We start from the raw sequence: 12,007 nt of genomic DNA, 5'->3' as shown, positions 1-12,007 counted from the left end.
AAAGTATATCATTTTCATCATTAAAACAATCTTCAGCATCTATGATATTATTCATAATCCATTTTAAAAAGAGAATAGGTACCACGTGAAGGTTAGTGTTGATGCAAAAATGAGGGTGATCACGTTCTGTCTGATTCTGTGGTTGAGAAGTCACGTGGTGCCCACTAGTCAATGCGACTGTGGCTAGAATTTATCAGCGGCTGCTGAGGTGCCAGCCGTATAAAACCACGGTATCATTATTATCAGTGGGACATGATCTAAGGTTAAGACGACAAGTGATCACCACATGCTGACAGTTCACGCAGCGTCTGGAAGCTGCAGATCTCCGCAGTGGCCCCAGGACAGTTCCACTCTTCACGGAAGCCTGCGAATGTGCTGAGGCTCCTGCACTGCGCACAAAGACTGGCAAGTGCAGTCAGAAGCTCTAACCTGAGACTGCCATCCAGGAAAAGAAGAGAGAGGGGAACGCAAGATATGTGAAGAGACCGGAGCTGAAACTTCCCCCATTTGACAGAAGGTCTTGAGTTGTTAAGGTCAGCCTCATGTCCTAAGTTGAAACAAACCTACCACATGTAGCACCCAACACTGGTGAATGTGTATTTACTACCTAGAGAGACAGGCTGTATTCACTTTTTCCCCCTGCTGTCTCTGGTAACAAATGCAAGGAGAACACTGCCTGCTACTCGGGGTCAGGGCCAGAGGGGTCAGAGACAAGGGCAGTGGAAAAGCTAAACAGAACCAGCCGGCTGTCCTGCGGAGTGGAAGGAATGGGGCATCCTTGAGGGCTCAGATCTGTCTCACCCAGACCATCCAGGCAGCAGCAAAACAAGGGGTAGAAACCCTGTGGAGAAAAACAAAACTAAATAGAAGCTTGCCTGGAGTGGCGTCAATCCTAATCTCCCTGACACTTCTCTGCTGGGGTCCTTGCAAGGACTGAAGTGACGTATCACAGTCAGCACGGGGTAGACCGTAAAAAAGCAACTTGCTCATCTCCTAGTAAGAAAGGAGTAAGTTTAGTCCTCTCATCGGAAACTGAATGAAAAGGTTTTATTAAAATATGTATTACTCCCTATGGCAGGATTTAATTTTAGATCATTTACATCTTTTAGCAGAAAGGTATCCTAAAGTGAGAACAGTGGGGAACATGCAAGAAGATTCCAGCAATGACCTGCTCCACTGAGACATTTCCCAGTGGTGCCATCCATGTGACCAGTCCCAGCAGGTGACTCCATGGCGAATCAGTCATGGGGCAGACAAGAGCTACACCAGCGATACTGGAAATGTCAACACTCCATCAGAAGAGTCTAAAGAATCTGTAAACGTACTGAATTCACTCAACATTTATTTCCTGAGTGAGTCCTATATGTCATGTATTAGAGACACAAGGTCCTTTAAGGTTTTACATTATACTAAGGAGTCACCTTATCCTAAGGATCACTCACCTAGAGCCAGACATCCTGGAATGCGAAGTCAGGTGGGCCTTAGGAAGCATCACGACGAACAAAGCTAGTGGAGGTCATGGAATTCCAGTTGAGCTATTTCAAATCCTGAAAGATGATGCTGTGAAAGTGCTGCACTCAATATGCCAGCAAATGTGGAAAACCCAGCAGTGGCCACAGGACTGGAAAAGGTCAGTTTTCATTTCATCGGAAAGAAAGGCAATCCCAAAGAATGCTCAAACTACCACACAATTGCACTCATCTCACATGCTAAAAATTTTCCAAGCCAGGCTTCAGCAATACATGAACCGTGAACTTCCAGATGTTCAAGCTGGTTTTAAAAAAGGCAGAGGAACCAGAAATCAAATTGCCAGCATCTGCTGGATCTTCAAAAAAGCAAGAGAGTTTCAGAAAAAACATCTATTTCTGCTTTATTGACTATGCAAAAGCCTTTGACTGTGTGGATCACAACAAACTGTGGAAAATTCTGAAAGAGATGGGCATACCAGACCACCTGACCTGCCTGCTGAGAAACCTATATGCAGTCAGGGAGCAACAGCTAGAACTGGACATGGACCAACAGACTGGTTCCAAATAGGAAAAGGAGTATGTCAAGGCTATATATTGTCACCCTGCTTATTTAACTTATATGCAGAGTACATCATGAGAAATGCTGGGCTGGAAAAAGCACAAGCTGGATTCAAGATTGCTGGGAGAAATACCAATAACCTCAGATATGCAGATGATACCACCCTTATGGCAGAAAGTGAAGAGGAACTCAAAAGCCTCTTGATGAAAGTGAAAGAGGAGAGTGAAAAAGTTGGCTTAAAGCTCAACATTCAGAAAACTAAGATCATGGCATCTGATTCCATCATTTCATGGCATATAGACGGGGAAACAGTGGGAACAGTGTCAGACTTTATTTTTGGGGGCTCCAAAATCACTGCAGATGGTGATTGCAGCCATGTAATTAAAAGACACTTACTCCTTGGAAAGAAAGTTATGACCAACCTAGATAGCATATTAAAAAGCAGAAACATTACTTTGCCAACAAAGGTCCGTCTAGTCAAGGCTATGGTTTTTCCAGTGGTCATGTATGGTCTTTTCTATAAAGAAAGCTGAATGCCAAATAATTGATGCTTTTGAACTGTGGTGTTGGAGAAGACTCTTGAGAGTCCCTTGGGACTGCAAGGAGATCCAACCAGTCCATCCTAAAGGAGATCAGTCCTTGGTGTTCATTGGAAGGACTGATGCTGAAGCTGAAACTACAATACTTCGGCCACCTCATGCGAAGAGTTGATTCATTGGAAAAGACCCTGATCCTGGGAGGGATTGGGGGCAGGAGGAGAAGGGGACGACAGAGGATGAGATGGCTGGATGGCATCACTGACTCGATGGACATGGGTTTGGGTGGACTCCGGGAGTTGGTGATGGACAAGGAGGCCTGGCGTGCTGCGATTCATGGGGTCGCAGAGTTGGACATGACTGAGCCACTGAACTGAACTGAAGGAGTCACCAGTGAAAATGTGAACAATCAGAAAGGTAAATTCAGTTTGATAAATGCTGTTACGTAACCAAGAAGGGTGTGTGGACTGGCTTCTGGGCTACAGGGTGGCCCTTTCAAAGAAGAAGACGGCAAAGGCTTCTCGGAAAGGTGCCCGGGTGTGCTAAGAGCAAGGTGCTGAGGGGCAGGCAGGCGACTGCAGACAGGCCTTCCAAGGAGGAGGAGGGAAGGCCAGGGACATGGAGAGAGACTGGGCTAGCCTGTTTGAGGAACAGAAAAGAGACCAGTCTGGCTGGAATGCAGAATGAGAAAGGTGATAAAAAAAAAAAAAAATAGATTTATGGATAATTTTAGAGCTAAAATCAAAATGACTTCCAAGGGGTTGGGTGTGGTGAGGATCCACCTCGGACCTTCCAACGGTCCCAGGACTAAAGTGTGAGGATGCAGTAAGTACATTTGTCTTTCATTTTATGACTGTTTTTAGCCATTTAGACATCATGAATTCTATAACTGTATTTCCCTCAGCTTTGGCCACTAGAAAGGTCAAAGCATAATCTGAAGACCAATTTTGCCAACCTTACAAAATAACATGCACCTTTTTGTATATTAATCAATCTCACTCTTAGGATTTTTGTAATTTTCTACCCTAATACTTTCTGTATCAATTAACTTTTATTCTGTTAGGTGAATATTAACTTACAGTAAGTTACCATATGATCTGATGAGGGAAAGTAGTAAAAATACAAATTTCTCATCATAGTTTGTATTAATTGTGCTTTAATTAAAACAACAAAAGTGACAGAATGAAATTTCAATGGAAAAATGGCAAGGGAAGAATGGGTGGAAGAAAAAAACAAGATTCTGAATGAAAACCGAAGGGGAGGCTCAAAGAGAGGGAGAGGCAGGTGTCTGGAACCAGAGTGCCCGCATTCCCCCGGGTTCCCTGCCCGCTGTCCTCATTCATGACATGGTGACGAGCAGAACAGCACCTACCTCACAGGGCTGCTGCTGAGGCTTACCCTAGCCAAACTCTGTAATACGCTCAGGAAGTACTCAGCCAACAGCGGGCGCACTGTGAGTGCGTGCTGAAGTAAGCTGGGGTGTGCAGACAAGTAGGATTTCAACAGGTGAGAGGCAGAGAGAGGACTGCAGATGCAGGAACAGTGTGAACAAAGGTCTGGAAGTGGGGAGCACACACTTCAACCCAGTGGTGGGGCTGGGTGCCAAACACAGGAAACACGGCAATGTAAGGAATAAAGACCAATCGGGAGACAGGTCTTAAGAACAACACAGAAAGGCACTGTATGCCTCTTAGAGGAACATGAATTTAATCCTGTTTAACAATAGTGTCTGGAAGATGCGCTGCCATGGAAGCCCTCACCTCACATGAGGGAGGAAGCAGCGTCCAGAAGTACCCTCATGAAGGTGTTCAGTCAGCACAGCCAGCCATGACTCCACACACTAAACCACGGGCTCTGACTGTGAACTGAACAGCGATTCGATCCAAGAATATCAACCACCAAGGCAACGGAAAAGCTTAAACAGTAAGCAATTTATATGTTGTCATCAAGAATAATTTTTCATCTGGGCGGATGGAGGGGTTTCTCTAGACATTACACTCCCCGAACAGAAAGTTTTTGCCTTCCTGCCTGTTCATAAGGTAACATTTTCTACTTAACTGAAAACATGACAACCAGATTAGAAATTATCTTCAGTAAGAATGACCGGTCTGATTTGGGGACAGAACATCCCCTAAACTAAAGACCCTGCCCAAGCTCTGTGTTCTCCATCCAAGGGGTAAAATGGGCCTTGGCAGGTGTGACACTCCAGGTGGGCACTAAATATAGGCACACGCTCCCTCCCCTGCATGAGGTGGGCCAATGGCACTTAGCAAGACAAGGGGAAGAACAAGAGAGAGCAGATATGGCCTCAAGGCAAGGATGATAGCCCACATGCCCAGAAGCTGGAAGGGTCAAGAAAAGGATTCCTGCTACCACCTCCAGGGGGAGAGCTGTCAACACCCAGGCTGTGGCCTCCTTTAGCTGACTGCAGGCATCTAGTCTCCAGAGCTGTGACCAAATTCTATTGCTTAAAGTCACCAAATTGGTAGTAATTCACTGCAACAGCCACAGGAAACTAATATAGCAAATGTGTAATTTTTATGATTTCAAGTAAATTATTTAACATTAGGAGAAATGGAAATGAAAGAAATTTACCATTTACTGAACAGCTACATAAATTATTTCATTAAATCATCTGCAGCAATCCTATTATTATTAGCCTGTTTTATAGAGAAAACCCACCTGGTGCCATGCCCAGGTCTGTGTTTATTCTATACTGCAATAACACCTGTCTGTAACTGCTCTGACAGGGTGTGATCCGCAACACCCCCCAGGGGAACCGACTTGCTATTCCTCCAAATGCACTTGGTTATATGGAATAAGCCTATTTAAAATTACTTTATGCAAAACTACCTGAAAAAATACATATAGTCACTAGTAAAAAAAAAAAAAAATCTGTGTGACTAAAGGGCAAAAATTCAAAAATTAAAAATAATTCTCAAATAGGTTTGAGAGTCATATCTCAATCTACAGTTTTCTTCAACTGACTTATAATTCATTAAAACATTTTTCATGTTTAAAAGGGTCATGAATCATTAGTTTGAGACAAAAATAAAATTTCAGTGTGCCTGGACAAGATCTGGAGTATCAGATACCACAGAGTATCTACATGAAATAAAAAGAGAACAGGCATGGGGACATTCACCTGGTACCTGACACTGCTCACCACTGGAGACGTGGCACTGAACTAGCTTGATACCATCTGCACTCAAAATGAAACAAGCTTCTACGATGTCCATTTGTTCATCAAAGCTATCGCTTACATTTTAAAGAATTAAGGGATTAATAGCATGAGAGTGATTAAATAAACTTATCTACATCCATTAGCTAGTAAGCGGGACAGGTCATATTTAAGCCCAGGAATGTGCACGCTCAGTTGTGTCTGACTCTTCGTGACCCCACAGATTTGGGCCCACCAGGTTCCTATGTTCATGGGAATTTTCCAATGTTTCTATGTTTTCCAATTTTTCCTAGGTTCATGGGATTTTTTCCACTGGAGTGGGTAGCCATTTCCTCCATCCAGGGATCATCTCCTGCCACCAGGGAAGCCCAAGAATACTGCAGTCCAAATGAATCCTCTTAATATGATACCATATTGCCTGAAAGCATTCCCGTAGGTTTGTATCAACACACTGGTAGACCTGCTTACCTGTTAATAAAGAAAACAGGAAAACTGTTGCTATGACACCCCATTCTAACAACAACAAGGCAAGTCAATTAATCACACCTACCTGGTTATTGCTGGGGTTGGTACACCTCTTGTACGTAAGGTAGGTTTCCCCCGAACCACTGGGACATCGGCATTTTCGGAACCACCATTCAAATATGTTAATTCCTGAAGCTGTGCCTGCCTGATTTCATCATTATAATCCTACACAAAAGAGAAGAAAGTAAAACATTTAGGACAAGAAATAAACAATTTTTAATAGAAAAGTGTATGAAAAATAGTTAAAATACGTAAAATAAGATTTGAGTCTGTTGAAATGAAAAGATATGAATGAATCGTTGTAAATGGAAAAACCCAAACAGTATTTTTCCCCTAAACTAAAATTTTCTACGGTCAGTCATAACACCTTCTCTTGGGCATACTTTCCAAGTGAATTATTTATAATAAAATTAAAATATCATGTAACTGATATATGGGCATTATTATTTACAACTTAATCAACTTGTAGTTACTAAGCATAAATGATGTACCAACGAACAAAACCCAGGGGAGCACACATGGTTCCTGTAGCCAAGGACTCTCAGTCTGACAGGAGAAAGGAGGAAGACAAAGAGGCAACACAGCAGCTTTACTGAAACTAAGAACAGCATGCACACATGCTCTTTGTACATATTCATTTGGATATTGTTCAAGTTGCAAAATTCGGCATTTCCAAAACTGAATACATCACCTTATTCTTGAAAACCTGCTCTTACATTATTTTCAAAATATTCAACTCAGAAACTTTGGGAGTTATCCTTGATTTCTCTCCTTTCCTTAATAATATCCCCAACTCCATTCAATAACTGTCAAGAAAGACATGCAATAAATACAAGTGTGGTCTGTTTTACAATCAAAAGAAAGTTCAGGTCTATATGATCAAAAAGGAAGGCCATCTAACTTAGCTATGGACAGTTAAGAGTAGATTCTCTATAAGAAATGTTATCTATGGGTGAGTGAACCACTTACCAGAAGAGATGCTGTAAAGTATTCTAGACAGAGGAAAAAGTATATTTTAAAATCCAGAGTAAAAGTGTGTCCAGGGAACTGAAAGAAGTGCTAAATGGCTAAACTACAAGAAGTCTGGAGGGGAGGAGTGGTCTTCAAAGTGGAAAGGAAAGCAGAAACCAAATCAAGTAAAGACTTAAGTCATTTTAAAGATAACATCAAATGTCTGTCTAGAAATTACGGTACTAAAAAGTATTTAAGAAAATGAGCTGCATATTCATGTTTATATTTTGAAAATGCTATGAACGACTGTGTGCCCACAAGCTAGATAACTTAGATGACACGGACAAATGCCAAGAAAGACACAAACCATCAAAACTGAGAGAAGAAACAGAAAATACGAACAGTTAGTAACAAGTAAAAACACTAAATTAGTACTAAAAAAAAAAAAAAAGTCCTGCAAAGAAAAGCCTAAGTCTGCAGGGCTTCACTGGAGAATTCCACAAACAATTAAAAAAGAATTAATGTGATCCTTCACAAACTTCCAAAAACTAAAAAGAAGGAGACATCTCCTTACTGATTCTATGAAGTAAGTATTGTTGCCCTGATACCAAAACCAAAGACATTAAAAGAAATCTGCAAAAGAGTGTTCTTAGGAATATAGATGAAACAGCTCTTGAAAAAGTGTTAAGAAGTCAAATCCACCAGCATGAACAATAAAAAAAGGAAATATACACAAGAACTGCGCAGAACTTATACCAGGATTGAAAGCTTGGTTTAATCCATGTGAAAATCAATTAACACAATACCATAATAATAGAATAAAAGACAAAAATCACATAGTAATTTTAATACACCGAGAAAAAATTTGACAGATGAATCCAACATACTTTCATTATAGAAACAGCCAACAAACTAAGAAAACCCATAGCTAATACCATATTTAATGGTAAAAGACTGAAAGTGTCAGCCTAAGTCCAGGAACAAGACAGGATATATACTTCTGCCACTTTTGATTAATGGTATTCAGATTGGAAGAGAAGAAACAAAATAATTTGTTTACAGATGGCATAATCCTATATACAGAAAATCACAAAGAATCCACAAAAACATTATTAGAGCCAATAAAAGAGTTTAGTATAGATGCAGGATGCAAGATTAATATACAAAAATCAGTTGTATTTCTTTATACTAACAATGAGCATTTTAAGAATTAAAAAAAAAAGGTTCCATTTAGAATAGCATCAAAAAGAATAGCATACTTAGAAGTAAATTAACAAAATAAATGTAAGATCTGTACACTGAAAAGTACAAAGCAATATTGGAATATATTTTAAAAACTCTAAGTAAAAGGAAAGATATCCCATGTTCATGGATAGGAGGACCTAACATTGTTTTTATGACAATAACTCCCCCTACACACACATAAATGATCTACAGAATCAAGGAAATCCCTATTAAAATTCCAGCTGGCCTCTTGCAGCAATAGACAAGTTGATCCTAAAATTTACATGGAAATCCAAAGAATCTAGGCTAGCCAGAACTATCTAAAGGAAGAAAAAGTTGGAGGACTGTATGCTCCAATTTCAAAAATTACAGTAAAGTTATAGTACTCGAGACAGTATGATACTGACTTAAATAATACATAAAGATCAATGAAATAAAAATGAGAGCAAAGGTATCAAATACAGTCAATTGATTCTCCAACAGTCTCCAACAAATGGTGCTGCAACAACTGAATATCCACATCAAAAAAATAAGGTGGGCCCTCTACTTTTTGCCACAAAAACTACAAATGTTCTAACTTAACTTAGATTATGTTGATGGTTGCAGTACTATGGAAGATACTAAAAACCACAGAATCATATATTTTATATGAGTAGATTTTATGCTGTGTGATTTATATCTCAAAAAAGATAATAAAAGGGGAAAAAGAAAAAAAAACACTGGAGGCAGAAACATTAGTGGAAGTAGTTAAGTAATCCCAGGATGTGGTAAAGATGACCTGGAGTAGGGAGGGACATGGCAGGAAGGGTGGGAAGAGGTAGACATGGAGTTATTTATAATGCCTAATTTTATTAGACATGGTAAAATATTGATTACAGGGGTATAAGAGCAAAGTCAAGAATGTTGATTTTGTTTCTGGAAGACAAGAAGAGTAACAAATAATTTAATCAATTTTTGCAGGTTGAGTCTGCAATGGTCTACAGTACATAAAAATTGAGATATTCTATAGCAATCAGACAGAGGAAATGAAAATTCAGAAGTCAAAGAGAGGGATACAGAAGTGAGCAAGGAAGAGTTACACAGGTCCCACACATTACAGAGTGGGGTGTGTCATCAAGGCTGGCCCATGGTAGGCTCCTGGCAGAGAACCTCTGAATCTGTTGTGGGTTCTGCCTATTAAGACTGCTTTCATGTGCCTGAGGCCTGAGGTCAGGCTGTACCCACTTGGCCAGATAAATCTGTGTCAGGAACGTGACCAATGGGGAATGTTTGTTGTGGCTCAGAAAGGGGGATTGTGGTGCTGGCCTCTGAGCATCTGTCAGGCCTCTGAGCATCTGTCTGCAGTGCACTGCACTGCACCCCTTTGTGACTGATCCGCAATAAAAACCCTGGACATAAGGTTCAGGTGAGCCTCCCTGGTTTGAATGAACAGCCCAGGTCGTGACATGGTGCTGCTGGGAGAATCAATGAGTCCTGTCTAAGTCCACTGGGAAGGGACAGCAGGAAGCCTGGGCCTGGTTTCCCGACTCGCTCATTTTCTCTTTGCCGAGTGCTCCTGAAGAACAACTGAGCCTGCGGTGGCTGTGGGGACCTCCCATGAGAATCCACCTGTAGAGAGACCAGCAGCAGGCAGGCTGTGTGGGAACCGTCACAGGGCGAGGGAAAGGCTGCAGACCCCGCTCTGAACACCCACAGGCAGACGGGGAAGGTCCGCACAGACCACAGGGCGTGTGGGAACCATCACAGGACGAGGGAAGGGCTGCAGACCCCGCTCTGAACACCCACATGCAGAAGGGGAAGGTCCGCACAGACCACAGGGCGTGTGGGAACCATCACAGGACGAGGGAAGGGCTGCAGACCCCGCTCTGAACACCCACATGCAGAAGGGGAAGGTCCGCACAGACCACAGGGCGTGTGGGAACCATCACAGGGCAAGGGAAGGCTGCAGACCCCGCTCTGAACACCCACATGCAGACGGGGAAGGTCCGCACAGACCACAGGGCATGTGGGAACCGCCACAGGGCGAGGGAAGGGCTGCAGACCCCACTCTGAACACCCACATGCAGAAGGGGAAGGTCCGCACAGACCACAGGGCTTGTGGGAACCGTCACAGGGCAGGGGAAGGGCTGCAGACCCCGCTCTGAACACCCACATGCAGACGGGGAAGGTCCGCACAGACCACAGGGCGTGTGGGAACCATCACAGGGCGAGGGAGGGGCTGCAGACCCCGCTCTGAACACCCACATGCAGAAGGGGAAGGTCCGCACAGACCACAGGGCGTGTGGGAACCGTCACAGGGCAGGGGAAGGGCTGCAGACCCCGCTCTGAACACCCACATGCAGACGGGGAAGGTCCGCACAGACCACGGGAGGAACAGGCAGGTGGCCAGGCCACAAAAGCCACAGCAAGTCAGAGTTGCAGTCACATCAATAAGAAGCCAGGCACTGACTCTGCGGGATTCACTAACTACAAAGGCAGCACTGACTTCATAATCATTTTGGTGAACAGTGACTGAGCTAGAATTCATTCAGGTAGAATGAAGAAAGAATGAGAACAAGTCCCAGATACACTAAAGGAGCCAGCTTCTCCCAGCTGTTTGGCTACAAAGAGGAAGAGAGAAGGACCACAGTCTGAAGAAGGAAGGAAGGATTTGATGATAGAAGAAACAAAGCAAATGTGAGTATGAATAAAAGACCCAGATAAGACACTATCCTGAATTATTTAGAATTAAAATATAAAATGCTGAAGCTGAAGCTCCAATACTTTGGCCACCTGATGCAAAGAGCTGACTCATTGGAAAAGACTCATCCTGGGAAAGAGTGAAGCCAGGAAGAGAAGGAGACGACAGAGGATGAGATGGTTGGATGGCATCACCAACTCAATGGGCATGAGTTTGAGCAAGTTCTGGGAGATGATGAAGGGAACCCTAGCATGTCCACGGGGTCACAAAGAGTTGGACATGACTGAGTGACTAAAAAACAAATGCTCTCTTCCTTACTTTTCAAAAGTAGAGTGCAAAAAACAACTTGTAGGAGAAAGCATTTTGAAGTAAGAAAAATAACATGGACACCAATCAGAAATGAAGTTGATATCATAACACTCTGCAGCTAACACCTGCAGAGTAAGAGGAAGAGAGGTAAATGAAGAAAAATTCAAGTCATTACCATCAGCAAGAAAGGCTGAGGTCTGAGTCTAGATTTTATTGCAAATACAGATTCTCTAACTTATCTGGGGTATCATGACCTCAGAAGTCATGTGAATCTACAGTTATTTCAACTTCTTTAAAATAAGCCCATCAACCTGTTCCTTGCCATTTTACTAAAAATGTGTGATTAATAAATTATTTGTAAAGCGCATTCTAAATAAAATGTGCTATGTAAATGCTAAGTATTAGCCCTATTGAAAAGTGTTAGAAAGCAGGACACAAAATTTTATGTGGTTAAAAACAGATTCAGGGGAAAAGAACATAACTGAGGCCCCATTAGAAACACAATAAAAAAAAAATAAGCAAAAGCTTTGTTCTGAGTAAAGTTAGGTAATTTACAATGGTGCTACAAAAAGT

General features: G+C 42.2%; 1 protein-coding gene across 3 annotated transcripts in view; it reads right to left on the bottom strand.

Annotated features, from left to right (window-relative positions):
- KHDRBS3 (KH RNA binding domain containing, signal transduction associated 3) overlaps positions 1-12,007 on the bottom strand; it is a 147,827-nt gene that overhangs the window by 50,807 nt on the left and 85,013 nt on the right. For all 3 annotated transcript variants that reach the window (XM_065903371.1, XM_065903372.1, XM_065903373.1), the window contains one exon: positions 6,296-6,435. In XM_065903371.1, the coding sequence (XP_065759443.1) occupies positions 6,296-6,435 (140 nt within the window). The remainder of the gene's footprint in view (positions 1-6,295; positions 6,436-12,007) is intronic.

The sequence above is a fragment of the Muntiacus reevesi genome, chromosome 12 (genome assembly GCF_963930625.1).
Source record: "Muntiacus reevesi chromosome 12, mMunRee1.1, whole genome shotgun sequence".
NCBI classification, from domain to species: Eukaryota; Metazoa; Chordata; class Mammalia; order Artiodactyla; family Cervidae; genus Muntiacus; species Muntiacus reevesi.
Note: the sequence above shows the minus strand (reverse complement) of the source record. Positions and strands in the feature narration are given on the sequence as shown.